At 36.6% G+C, this 13,792-nt stretch overlaps 2 protein-coding genes across 5 annotated transcripts; both read left to right on the forward strand.

Annotated features, from left to right (window-relative positions):
* The first annotated feature begins 536 nt into the window (after nucleotides 1–536).
* LOC107840178 (DNA polymerase kappa) lies at nucleotides 537–9,773 on the forward strand. Of its 4 annotated transcripts, none has more exons than XM_016683939.2 (15): nucleotides 537–824; nucleotides 1,534–1,706; nucleotides 2,715–2,888; nucleotides 3,076–3,199; nucleotides 3,283–3,383; nucleotides 3,516–3,602; nucleotides 3,924–4,019; nucleotides 4,150–4,270; nucleotides 4,509–4,637; nucleotides 4,812–4,903; nucleotides 5,000–5,111; nucleotides 6,201–6,529; nucleotides 6,636–6,946; nucleotides 7,085–8,689; nucleotides 9,455–9,773. In XM_016683939.2, the coding sequence occupies exons 1-14, from the start codon at nucleotides 695–697 to the stop codon at nucleotides 7,206–7,208; spliced, it is 2,103 nt and encodes a 700-aa protein (XP_016539425.1). In that variant the 5' UTR covers nucleotides 537–694; the 3' UTR covers nucleotides 7,209–8,689; nucleotides 9,455–9,773. The 4 variants fall into 4 exon arrangements, with proteins under 4 accessions (XP_016539425.1, XP_016539424.1, XP_047250966.1 ...); XM_016683938.2 differs by having other exon boundaries at nucleotides 659–824; nucleotides 7,095–8,689; XM_047395010.1 differs by having other exon boundaries at nucleotides 670–824; nucleotides 4,141–4,270.
* Nucleotides 9,774–11,911: 2,138 nt separating this feature from the next.
* LOC107840179 lies at nucleotides 11,912–13,544 on the forward strand. Its single transcript, XM_016683941.2, has 2 exons — nucleotides 11,912–11,990; nucleotides 12,621–13,544. The coding sequence occupies exon 2, from the start codon at nucleotides 12,683–12,685 to the stop codon at nucleotides 13,187–13,189; it is 507 nt and encodes a 168-aa protein (XP_016539427.2). The 5' UTR covers nucleotides 11,912–11,990; nucleotides 12,621–12,682; the 3' UTR covers nucleotides 13,190–13,544.
* Nucleotides 13,545–13,792: the final 248 nt, after the last annotated feature.

Consider the following 13,792-nt stretch of genomic DNA (forward strand, 5'->3'; position numbering starts at 1 on the left):
GAAAAATTTAGTCTTGGGTATTTTCCGCTGCTACCCTGTCGGACTCTTTGATTGTGTGCTCGTCTTTCCCAACAACTTTTGGCATAACAAGTGTTATTTTTCAACTCATTCAAATAATGGATGGACTCTATTATTACCGACCATGTTTTTCGACTCATCTTTGTCCAACACTTTTTGATATCAAAACATTGAGGATTCATGCCGTTACTTGTTTATTAAATTATCCAGTTTTTCATCATCACATGCAGTCTAATTTTTTAAGGATATATCGTAATAAGTGAATTAATAATCACTAATGTGAGAAATGTTTATTCATCACATTTAAAGTGGAATACACGACGTCTTTATAAAAACATTATCATAGTTTTTAAGTAACTAATAAATAGCAAGACGAAAGCATTATTGTTTTTGTAAAATTAGGTTCTGGGCCTAACTCACAACCCCAAAAGATAGCTCAAAGGAAGGAGGATTGCCCAAGCCAAGTGGTGTTGTCTAATTAAATTGTTAAGAGATAATGAATCATTAAGCATAGTTTTGGACCTCTGTCACCAGGAAATAAGTACGGGGTAGAATCTCGTCAAACTCAAGAACTTCAGTGTGCATAGTATAATTTAAACAACTAAAGAGGTGGAGGGTAAACTTTTTATCAAATTGGGACGATAAAAGGAAAAGTCGCGGTCTTTTTTCCTTTTAGATGAAAATTTCATCTTGTAGTGGAAGCAATCAATCAATGGGGAAGAGCGAAAACTCAGTGGCGAGCGAAGATCCTTCTTCATCTCGCCCATGGGAATCTTATCATACAGTTTATACAAATGCCAAAGCTGGTAATTTTTCAACCTTTTTCTGTTTTTTTTTGGTTGAAAATTTAGGTATTTCCAATCGTTTTATTGTAATTAATTGCTTAAATCATCTGTAGAGAGTGTAGTTTCACCAGTTTAGAATGAAATTCTTCTAATGGAGTGGATGTATAATGAGAGGTTGGTTATGGATGGATTCTAGAGCGGTAGACCGAAGAAGCATTAGTGGGAGTTGATTAGACACAACATGGCGTAGTTGCAGATCACTGAGGACATGACATTAGATTAGGGTAGAAGGGTAGTAGGTAGGAATGTATTGACTTACTGTCCGTTCTAGTAGTCGTAGTATTATATTACTCTTGTTTCTTGTTCTTCGATTTATGTTATTAACTGCTGTTTTGTGTAGTTTGATTATAGTACTATTTTGTTGTGTTTTATTACTCTGTATAACCGAAACAGCCGCTCTACCTCTGAGGTAGAGGTATAGTTTGCGTATACTCTACCCTCCCGGACCCTATTTTGTGGAACTACGATGGGTATGTTGTTGTTGTGGTAGAGTGGATGTATATTGAATTGATTAATTGACCTATTTAAATTACTTTTTAAATCAACATTTCATAAACAAAAAAGTTGGTATCATTTTTTTTTATGCTGTGGTGGTTTTGGATCAGTTTTTTCTCGAAGTGTAAATTGCTGTTGTATATGAGGGTGTAGTGATTGATGATTGAAATTGTAGGAATGGAAGGAGTGGACAAGGAAAAAGTGCAGAGGATAGTGTATGAAATGAGTAAAGGGTCCAAGTATTTTGAGAATGAGGAAAAGAAGGAAGCTTATATGAAGCAGAAAATTGAGAACATGCGTATTCAGTACTCCAAACTTACTGCACAAGATATATCTCATCATCAGAAGGTATTTTATTTAAATGACAGTAGTTTCATGTCGGAACCTAATTGTCCAATTCTATCTGTATTCTTTGAATACATGAATTGATGTGTGTGTGGATGGTTGAGTGTCTGAGACTGAATATTTATGATAAAACATGTTGTCCCAATGCTTGATCTGTGTAAGGAATCTTTTCCTAAAGTCTAGGATCAGTTGACTGCTGCTGCGTGAATATATTTTAAGTGTGCAATTATGTAATTCCAACTGTGAGTGGAACAAAATTCAAGAAGTTTTGTGCTCAGTTACGATCTGAAACGGGTTGGGGGTAGAAAAGAAGTAAATATATGCATGGATGTATATCTTAGAATTATTTTGAGCTTCATCCATTATTGAGAGATATGTGGAGCTTTTCACTATTGGAAGGTGCAGTGGCCTCACATGGGGCTGTTGAAGCTCCCTTTAAACCATAACAGAAGTGCTTCACTACAATTGGCATTTCGTTTTTTTTTGGATAACCGTGGTGTCCGGGCTTGCTTTCGCACACCTCGACTAAATCCACAGGGTACCCGCCATCTCCCACCTGCAACGGATATCAGGTAATTCTGTCCACCAAGGCTAGGACAGATTGGAAGCCTCACCTTGTGTTTTTTTGCCTCTGCTGGGATTTGAGCCTGAGACCTTAGGTTCCCAACCCACTTCATTGACCACTAGGCCACACACCCTTGGGTGCAAAATTAGCATTTCTTGAGCTAGCTTTTGCCCTGTCTAGCATCTCATTATTGTTTAATGTCACGTCAAGAGCAAAAAATTAGCTAACTATATAGCTCATAGTTCAGAAGTAGTTGCTATTTGACAGTAATCCTGTTCTTTTATTATGTGTCATGACATCATCTGTTTGTGTTGCATTGTTGCTCTGTCTTTTCCCTTGCACCTTCTCTGCTGGGATGGGGGGTGGCTTTATCTGCGTAACCAAACTTTTCATTAACTTTCTTATATTGGGTTAGCTTTTTTCTCTTTCTTTTTTTTCCTTTTCAGATGGCTGAGAAAAGGATTTTAGAGCTAGAAGACACACGTGATTTGTCAAGGATTTGGCTACATGTGGATATGGATGCTTTCTATGCAGCTGTTGAAACCTTGTGTAATCCTTCATTGGAAGGCAAGCCAGTGGCTGTTGGCAGCATGTCCATGATTTCCACTGCGAGCTATGAGGTTTGAATTTCAGAAGATGAGCTTTTAGATTAATCAGAGATGCTTGCTGCCCAAATGTGGCTGGTGGATGGATATTCATGTTTAGTTCATTTTTAGTTTAGCTTTCAGATTCCTATTTCTGTAAAGTTTGTTGTTGCTTTGTTTTTGCCTTTGCCCTTCCTGAATAACAAGTACTTATGCTTTATAGGCCCGAAAATTTGGCGTTCGTGCTGCGATGCCTGGATTCATTGCACGTAAACTATGTCCAGACTTGTTATTTGTCCCTGTCGACTTTGAAAAATATACTCATTACAGCAACATAACAAGAAAAGGTTGCAAACTATACGTCTATGAACTTGTTAATTTTTGATTGATATGTGCCTAATTATTTGCATTGTAATCCATCTTCTCATAGTTTTTCAGAAATATGATCCGAACTTTTTGGCTGCTAGCTTGGATGAGGCATACCTTGATATTACTAGTGTTTGCAAAGAGAGGGGCATTACAAGTGGAGAAGTAAGTCTACATCTTTATTATCTCTTTCCATCAGAATTTCCTCCCAATCTTATCTATCCCTGCTTTTCCTTGCCCTTGAGTTTGTTTTGTGTCTTGTGATCCTCCAATTCTTTGGTTGTTCCACTCCTTTAGGTTGCGGAAGAGCTTAGACAAAGTGTACACCTTGAGACAGGTCTCACGTGTAGTGCTGGAGTTGCACCAAACCGCTTACTTGCTAAGGTATTGAAAATGAAAATTATTTATTTTAGTTCCCTGCCCTCTTATGAAATGAATATGCGCTTTCGACATAGACTTTTTTTGAGGCATCTACACGATGCATTAGTTTTTTTTGCATTTAATCTAGGAGCATCATCTAAGCTCATATCTAGCGTAGGTATGCCTTAGCCAAACTAGGAAAAAATTGCATCATATTTTTGGCAAATCATGAGAAAAGATGGATTGGAATCCCAACTAATTAGGTAGTCCTGCTATTCACACTTTTTCATATCAAAATGAAGATGGAGGATGTCTGAATAATAGCTTCTTTATTCCTTCTCACAGGTTTGTTCAGATGTCAACAAACCCAATGGCCAGTTTGTTTTGCCAAATGATCGAAGTGCTGTCATGACATTTATTTCTTCACTTCCAATAAGGAAGGTACGGAAAGTAGCTGTTTTGTCTAGGCTCTTTGGTTTATGATGTATCTTCATTCCAATTAGGCAGTTCACTTCTGCTTTTGCATTTAGGATGTAGGTCTGTAATCTGACATTCAGGAAAGTATGTACAGATTGGGGGCATTGGTAAGGTCACAGAACGTATCTTAAAGGATGTGTTTGGAATAGCAACCTGCGAGGAGATGCTGCAAAAGAGTAGCTTCATTTGTGCCTTGTTTTCTCCATCTTCAGCAGGTTTGTTAATGATATAATTCATCTCTTTTATTTCCCCTTAAGCTGACAAGAGCACAACCTAGAACTATTTTCATGGAAAGTTCAAGCTCGATTTGAGTTGTATAATATGATGTTCTGTTGTGTTTGAGAGGTCTTCGTCAAATTTGATCAACTGATGTGGTCGCTGCTTGTGTCCTGAATTTTCCCATTGATGGTATTTTTCTGTTATTGACAACATATCAGTTGCCTCTTTTTGCAGACTTTTTCCTTTCTGTTGGGCTAGGACTTGGTGGAACCGATACTCCTCAATATAAGATGCGAAAGAGTATAAGTAATGAAAGAACCTTTTCTGCCATCGAGGATGAAGCTTTGCTTTTTCAAAAACTAGGTATGGTATTAGTTACTTCCACGGTTTCTGGTTGTGCGACCAGTGCATATTGTTTTTCCCCTCAGATTTTTAGTCTGGTAAAATTTTCCTTCTGCTGGATGTCTGGAACTTTGGCATGTGTTTCATAATCATTTTCTATGAACCCAAGTTAATTTTGTCAACTGTGACTTCCAGTTGATTTATCAGAGATGCTTTCTGCTGATATGAAAAAGGAAGGTCTGTTTGGGCGAACATTGACATTAAAACTGAAAACCGCATCCTTTGAGGTACTTCGAAGTTCCAACATTTTCCTTTAGTGACTTTTGCTACCCAAAATTTAGGTTATTTCTATATAAAATTAGCTAACATAATCAAGGTCTCAGGTTCGAACACGAGCTGTGACCTTGCCAAGTTACGTAAGTTCAAGTGAGGAAATCTTGAAACATGCTTCAAAGCTGCTGAAGGCCGAATTTCCTGTTTCTTTGAGACTCATGGGTGGGTGCTTTAACACTGTTTAGTTCATTTTAGAAAATATGGCTGCCTTGCATGGTTTCCCTTCTTTTAATTGCTCAGTACTGTAATTAAGCTGTTATTAAGTTTTTGTGTTCATGGTGAAAAGCATCAAGGATGTGTCTCAAAATATTCTAATTCAGGTGTGGCTGAAATCATCCAAAAATAAGACAAAGTATCTGGAATGATTTGTATTGTTATCACCACAATAAGCTTCAAAACATTTTGTTTTTTTACAAAATAGATTATAAGATGTTGATCATGTATTGGTCCTCCTTTTACTTCGTAGAGGAAGTTATCTTCTTCCCTTCTGCTTGATTACTGCAAATGGAGAGTGAAAAGGCGCAGGGCGGGGTGGGGATGGGATTCAAAGTGTTAGAATTTTTAATTTGGTTTGAAATATTCACGACATCAATTGGAATTTGGTAGCATTGTGTAGCTTGAACTTAGCAAAATTTATTTTCTCCAAATCTTTTCTGAAGCCCTGCTATCGGAATTGAAGGGGAGGTTACGGCTACAAATGAATAAAACATTTGAAAGCCTAAAATTTCTGATAGTGAATAAGGTTAACATTATGAGGAGCAGATATAGAGAACAGTTCATAGATTTTACTAATTCCTTAGGTTATTTGGATTTGCTGTTTTTTAGGTTTTATTTTGATTTACATGAGGGACTGATTTAATCATTTTGCAACTATCAATTTCGATGCTATAGAGAACAGTTCATAGATTTTACTAATTCCTTAGGTTATTTGGATTTGCTGTTTTTTAGGTTTTATTTTGATTTACATGAGGGACTGATTTAATCATTTTGCAACTATCAATTTCGATGCTGCCCCACTCACTTGCCACCACGATTCTGTATCTTTTAATTTCAGTCATTGGTTAAACTATGCATTTATGAATGTGCTTTGGGGCGGAAGCCCAAACAGAATCCAACACCATTTATATTATTTTCTCTCCCCTAAGCTAGAAATGACGTTCAGTTGTCGACTTGTTAGCTATTTTGACGTTTATTTGACTGCAAACTTCCCGTATGAAGCATTTTGACTAAGCAGTTGAACTTTTCCATCAGGACTTCGGATGTCTCATTTCAGTGAAGATAAGAATGGAATTCCACCTGATCCCAGACAAAGAACTCTTTCTAATTTCATTCTAGCTGGAGATGCTTCTGGAGAAAAGACGAATGATTACAAGCCTTTGGTCCCTGATGTTTGTGATAATACTTTCTCAGTTGATGTGAATTGTTGTCCTACCTACTGCGCTGAGACATCTTGTGATCTGCGTGGCACGTCGATGGAGAACCAGACTTCAAATTCTACTTACAGTTTCCACATATTAAGGAACATTAATGAAGAAGTGAATGATACTGTTATACCTCAAAGTAGTGAACCTAGACCCAAGGTATATGTTTCTCTCTTGAAAGAGCTACAGTACAGCTACTTGATCGAAAAAAGGTCAATGATTCAAAGACCGAGCATTCTAATTGTGAACATGTCATTTTACGCAGGTTCATGAACCAACTGAAACTGATCGTACAATAAAATCTGAGAAGGTTGACTCTTATATGGGACAATTGGAGGCAAGCAGCTGTGATAGACGGGAAGTTGGTGTTAACTGTGAGGATGATGGAGCAGGGTTTGTATCAGATCAAAAGCAATTATTTCGTTGGGTGGATGACTACAAATGCTCTATTTGTGGTATTGAGTTGCCTCCAAATTTCATTGAAGAAAGGCAAGAACATTCTGATTTTCATCTTGCTGAAAAGCTACAAGGTGAAGAATCTGGTTATCACCACAGAAGTTCTATGCCACAACCGAGGTACCTTCTACTTCATGGTGTTGATGATACATGAATATATTTCTTCATCCTTCTGATTACGATTTGATCCAGTAGTTATTTTCCTTTGGCTTCTCTCAATATTGGGTGTCATCTTAATTTTTTCTGAATTCTTGTTAGGGCCGTCCAGAAAAGCCATACTGGAAGCAGCAGTCGACCCAAAAAGAAACAGAAATCATCTCCAACTGCCAGCAAATATGTACCAATTGACGCATTCTTTGTTAAAACAAACCAGAATTTTTGAAAGGCAATATATTTATGCAGAAAATAATGATAGATTTATTTCTTTGTCCACGTTCATCAACATACCCTGTGTGATCCCATAAATGGAATCTGGGGAGGATGGGTCTATTCCTTTATCCTTGTATTCTTTGTATATAACTGTGTAATTTGTATGCAGTAAGACAATGCAACAAGTGTTACAGTTAACTTCCTGCTTGTTTGGATGTTCGTTACCTATTGTATTGTATGATATTGTTACTTTAAATACAATGTTTCCATTGTTAATTTTATTGTATGATATTGTTAAATTTGTTGTTATTTAATGATTAAACGTGTCATTTTTAATGTAACGATCGATTTGACCGATCATATTAATGATTAGTTGTGATATATACATTGATGCATATGTGATTGGTAAAATTTCATTTTATAGGTTATCCTATTGTGATTATATTTAGAAGGCATGAGATCACAGGCTTAAATATATGAATGAATTATTATGTGGTCGATAAATTATCTCAGCTGCACGGATAGCAGTGTTCAAAATTGAGATAGAAAAGTGAAATTGATTGTTACTTAATAATGTAAATATATTTTTGCTTAATGCATAGTTCTTTAAACTTGTTATCATATACTATAATTTAAATACTCGAATTAAGTATTGTTTCAATTGAACACCTCAAGTCATAATAAAATATTTTAATTTCAACACCTTCGACGAAAAAAAGTGTGTATATTTTGATTCATCTACTAAACAGTTAAGTGAACCATATAAAATATGTGATGTTGTTTAATTGTACGCATTAATTTTTAAGTAAAAAATATTTGAAATTTAGCGTCATGTATCAAGCCATACATGCTTTTTAGTAACTCCGCTGTATCCCCACTCCACTCCACGAAAAAATAGGAAAAATAGATAAAGTGACATCTAGAAAAAAAAAAGAGAGAGAGAAGACGAGAAAGGATTTGTTACTCCCTGCACAATTTCATATCCTCAAAATTTGAGTATAAATGAGTTCATATCCTTGCGCAAAATGCCCAATTTCTATGAGAAACTCCACAACTCAATTCCCTCATCCAACATCTACAAAGCAAAGAATATGTTATCCTAAATCCATCATCTCCCAAATTTCATCAAGAACAAACAGTACTACTAGTTCTGAAGACAACTTTCCGACCATGTCAGAAATCATGGAAGCATCAAGATCCCAAAATCTTGATCTTCAGCTAGGAACGTTAGGACCCTTTTTCAGAATAACAGCAAAGAGCTTAAAAACCCAAAGGGACCTTGGGAAAGCTGAGGGGTTGATAAGGGTCTGGTTTCAAGGTAAAGTTTTGCATTTAGACTCCATTAAACTTCAGAAAGAGACTTTGGGGATGGAAAAATCAATATTTGGGATTGGTTTGTTTATTGGAGCTGTAGCAATTAGGCATGGTTATGATTCTGGTTGTAAGAAAGCTGAGTTGCTAGCAATTTATGACACTGAGCTTTACCACACCAAGGTTATTCGCCAATCTCTCTCAAGTTTTTCGTGTTAATTATCCTGTTGATGTAGTTGTTTACACGTTGCATTTGGATTGTGAACTCGAACTTTTATTTTATTTTCTTGTACATAAGTTTTCGCACATGCACCAGGAAGTCATGGGTTCTACTCGTGAAAATAGCCTCTGACAGAAATGTGGGGTAACGCTACCTACATAAACTCTTCTAGTTCGGTATTTTCCCGGACCCTGCATATGGTAGGAGTACAAATTATTGAGTCTTGGAATGAAATAGGTTCATACGAAGATATAGAAGATTCATATACCTAACCCCAATTAGTTTGAGATTGAGGCCAGTGTTAATTGATTGATGGTCTTCTTCTTATAGAAGTTAAATCAAGAACTGTTCTAAAGATTGGATCTTTGAGAAGCAGAAGTAATTACTATAACATTTTAATGATGGTTCCTGTAAAAACATTATGGTGTACGATCAGATGATTATTCTAGTTCTTGTTTAATTTTACAAATGTTAGTGTATCAACTTAGTGCTCAATTAGAAACTCAATGTATAATGAACCCGTCTCTACTCAAATTCTAGTCTTTTGCTTGCATCAGGTTTCGAAACCATTCGCCTAACTCACACCTTACATGTTGTACCACTAGACCAAAGCCCCGAGGCCTTATTGCATACTTTTACTTCGTCAAATTAAGCATCACATCAACTGGTGTTTACTTTCTACTTTTTCTGACTTTAATTTGGACATTATTTCTCTTTGAATATAACAGCTTGTGAGGTTCTACACAAGGATTGGTTTCAAGACAGTTCACCAAGTAACTGGTGAATCACTTGGAGATGTTGGTCACATGTTGGTCTGGGGAGGCGTAGGAACTCGAATGGATGCAGACATTGACCATCTTCTTGTGAAATGGTGCACCAGATTTAAACCAAAGAGTTAATTTTACTTGAAGGAACTCAGCATCTTCAGCAGTTCAGCTTTGTTTATAGCACAAAATGTGTTGCAAAGTATATGAAATTTGTTGACGCTTCTGAAATGACTCCCTTTAATAGTCTGAATACTACATGTGATACAGGTTGTTTGTCTTATTTTATACTCCCACCATTCTACTCTCATTTAATATAGACGAATAATTACACACTTACCTTACAGATCCATGAAAATGTTAAGAATTTTTTTTAGATATTATAATTTCTGTATTGGCTTATCGACACAAATAATCCATTTGAGGTTACTATTTAGATTTTATTCCTATTTTTACAAAAATTGCGCAATATAAGCCTGATAAAATTACCCATCTGGATAATATTAAACTCGAATCTAATGTTTATTCATATATTTCTCAACCTTAGATTGTGATCTAATGTTTTCTCTTTAACATTTTTTTATTTGTTCAAAGACGATCTTTAGATACATGTTCTAAAAGATGTATACGTAGCAATAGAAATTTGAGAAAAAGGTCGTTTACTAAATAGTTATCCAAAAAGAACAATAGGTGAAAATTTGCTCATTCATATACTTCTAAAGTCGGGCCGAACCCGAACTATGGATCAAACATTAAGGCCCAGTAATATTGGGCCCTTCACTGTATTCTCGACCCGAATATATCTGGGTATACATAAGCTACCAAGTTATCTTCTTCTCTTCCAGATTTACCCTAATATGTCGTCTCGTCGAGAAGCTCGCTATTCCGACTCTAAACGACACCGTTCCCGATTCGATCAGGAACCCAGGTAACCTAAACCTAACCTCTCTCTACATTATTCCTATTTTCTTAACAATATTTTAGTGACTTTCTCTACTTGCAAATGCATTAGTTATAATAAGTTTTGAATGATTCATGGTTCCAATAATATTCATTATGGCAAAAGAAACATTTTTGGTGGATAGAGTTTGTTACCTGATACCTGTTGCTGCTGGTGGGAGGTGAAACGTATCCCGTGGAATTAAGTTTAGTTTAGTAAATAAATTCCTAATAAATATTTTCTTCAGGGCTAAAATGAAACAAAGGAAGTATATCTTTAATTGCTTCACAACTAGAAACAGTCAATTGTGTCTTGAAAATTGGGGTTCTGTTTATTCTATACCTTGTGGTTCGTATGGAACAGCTCAATTTGTGAATGATATAGATTTCGGGCGTATAAATTGTGTGTTAATATTTGGTATCATGTTTTATCTTGTTAGTCCAAAGAGATCAAGGAAACACAGTAGACAAGAAACTGAGAGGCCACCTACCACACACGGTTTAGATTTTGGAAACAATTCAGAACGGGAGTTGAAACACCACCGTCGACTGCAAGATGCTGTGCCTCTTGATGCACCATCAGAAAGAACTGCGAGGAAGCCATCTGAGAACGTGACTGTTAAAGATGATGGGATCAAAGAGTCAGCTGATGCCAATGAAGGATCTCACCATCGATCATCCAAACACTCTTCAAATCCGCCAGTTGTACCTCGTTCTACCTCATTTTTTCAGGTTTCTATATTGTGTCTACTTAATTTCATTTGTTTCGTGTTGACAGTTTGTGTTAGATTCTGCTTTTGAACTACTGATGTGTAGAATTTTGGCAATCAGGCTCTTTGGTGAAGCTTGCTTCTAAACTTAATTGAAGCATGCCAAAAAACTTGATGGTAGTTCCTTTATCCATTCATGTGCAAAATTAGGATAACATTACTGTTAGTTGGTGGATAGGGGTGGGAGTGGAATTCAACTTAGCAAGAGTATAAATGAAACCAAAAATTTTGAACTTTATTTTCTTTTAAATTTGTAGTTTTAAGCAGCTACTTTCAATTTGAGTTGATTGTCTAGATATTTTGCTTTGTTACACTTGAGCGTCGTAAGAATTATACTGCTTCATTTCGTTCCTCCCAGTACTTTCTTGTTATGAGCCTCATTATGCTTATTAAGATAAATAATAATGTTGCTTTTCTGTTTGGATAAATCTTAGCTTCTACTTTCTTGTTATGAGCCTCATTATGCTTATTAAGATAAATAATAATGTTGCTTGTCTGTTTGGATAAATCTCAGCTTCTACTTATCAGAAAATGAATAAATAAAATTTCAGCTTTTGAACTTCAATAGATGAGAATAGATTTGCCTCGGACTAGTGCATTGATTTAAGTTAATCTGCTTTTATTTCTTATATTGGGGCTGATATTGTGGGATTCTTGTTCAGCCCGTTGACTTCCAAGTAGATCCGTATATATAACAATGTTAGACTTGCCTGTGCATATCTTGTAACAGCACGATGAGCGTGGTAGTGCTGGGCAAGTTGATCGAAGCTCCAGGCATAAGGCAGCAAGTGGTGAGTCTCCCCATATTTCTTGGATTTTGATGAGTGCCGTCCATTTCTTTTTCTTCTTTGTCCTTTTTCTGTGCCGGGGAGCAAAAGGAAGGATCAAACCATTTGTATGACCTCTAACATGACTTGAGCTGTGATCAGAATCTTTCTATTGCTTGGTGTCCAGGCTAACTGTGTTATAGTACATTAGCTATTTTTTTCCTTGATAATGGTGGTGTATGGGACAACTTGCGTTACACCGGGTACCTGCTACCTCCCACCAACATAGGTATCAGTTAATACTGGCCATCAAGACTTAAGCAAATGAGAAGAAAACAATCACCTAGTGTTTTTTTTGTCTTTGAGAGGACTCAAACCTCAATCTCCCAGGTTTTTATCAACTTCAGTGATTGTTAGGCCACACTTTTGTGTGCAAATTTGTTAGATACTTATTCTTCTATAACTTATAAAAAACGAACGCCCACCCCTATCTTTAAGCAGACGGTCTTCCTTAATTTTGAAAAGCATAAAATGCTTGAGAACAGAGTCAGCTAAACATATCTAGAGAAGAAAATAGTATTTCCTACCTGCATATTATGACCTGCGTAATTTGTGTTCAAGACTTGGTTACCATCTTTTGTTTCCCCCTTGAAGAGCGAGGATGGTGGAAAGATGTGAAAGAGCCATCAAGCAGAGCCATTACAAGTGATAAGCAGATGAATGATGAGAAGAACAAAGTTTCAGGCAAACAGAATAATGTTTGGCGCCATGACAGGTACTTTGAAGTAAAGGAAGATCCTAAACCACCTGTGAAGAAAAGGTCATTTAGGGAGGAAAAAATTCCAGTGGATACTGAGAAAGTTGAGAAAGCAGCAACAGAACTTGTTAAACCTAATCCTTCTCAGCCTGAAGTAGACGGCGGAAGAATGAATGAAAGAACTGACCACATGTCACGTCATCCTGGCAGATATGAGAGACCATTTACTGGTGAGAGGAATGCAAACAAGGGTGAACCATGGAGGGGCAAATTTCCACCAAGAGACAGGTACCATGGCAACGTCGATTACATGGGGAGGGACAGATTCAATTCAAGGCCAGGACATAACCCAAGTAAGGTGGTTGAAAAGTGGAAACATGATCTTTATGATGAGGCAAACAAGAGTCCACCGCCAAAGAATGAAGAAGATCAAATTGCGAAAATTGAAGCACTATTGGCTTCTTAGCACACCCTTGTCTTGCAGTGAAGTGAAGTGGTAGTTCCCTTTTCTTTTGTTTGTCAAAAAAGTGAGGGGGGATTATTCCGGATGGTCAAAGCTATTGCTGTACAATCCTCGCGATTATGATTTTGCTTGGATTTGTGTTTGGGGCGTAGTTCTAGCAATGTGGTTTTAGCGGTGTACTTGAAGAAAGCTTCTCGAGATGCTTTTTTTAGTTGCGTGCTCTGTGAACATTTATAGTGAATTAGTGATGGGCAGCATGGAGCCATGTTCTTTTGGATTTCTTCTGTATGGAAATATTCAGTTCATCTGTTTCGTAACAAAGTCTGCAGTAAAATTGTGCGCGTTATTATTATCTTTATACTCAAATTTCCGTTCTCGTGGAGAAACTCTCGTACACGTGCTCTCTCTTTTGGGTTTCATGAAGTGTATTCTCCCTTTGTTTGTCCATCTTTACCCGCGCATGAATTCTCTGTGTAAACTTACTGCTAATCTTTTGAATCATGTGTTGAACGCCTTATTTTGGGAATCCAACTTCCTTTGTACTCATACCAAAATTGAATCAAATCTGTCTTTATCTCAACGATTGCAGAATTCAGCACTTGAAAA

Source organism: Capsicum annuum, chromosome 8 (genome assembly GCF_002878395.1).
Source record: "Capsicum annuum cultivar UCD-10X-F1 chromosome 8, UCD10Xv1.1, whole genome shotgun sequence".
Taxonomy (NCBI): Eukaryota; Viridiplantae; Streptophyta; class Magnoliopsida; order Solanales; family Solanaceae; genus Capsicum; species Capsicum annuum.

What these genes read in the sequence shown, in the direction of transcription:
- LOC107840179 (XM_016683941.2), top strand. Translation starts at nt 12,683, where the DNA reads ATGAATGATGAGAAGAACAAAGTTTCAGGCAAACAGAATAATGTTTGG.
- LOC107840178 (XM_047395009.1), top strand. Translation starts at nt 695, where the DNA reads ATGAAAATTTCATCTTGTAGTGGAAGCAATCAATCAATGGGGAAGAGC. An exon ending in ATATATCTCATCATCAGAAG is followed by an intron (nt 1,707 to 2,714) that starts GTATTTTATTTA and finishes TTTCCTTTTCAG; the next exon opens with ATGGCTGAGAAAAGGATTTT. An exon ending in TGAAAACCGCATCCTTTGAG is followed by an intron (nt 4,904 to 4,999) that starts GTACTTCGAAGT and finishes TCAAGGTCTCAG; the next exon opens with GTTCGAACACGAGCTGTGAC.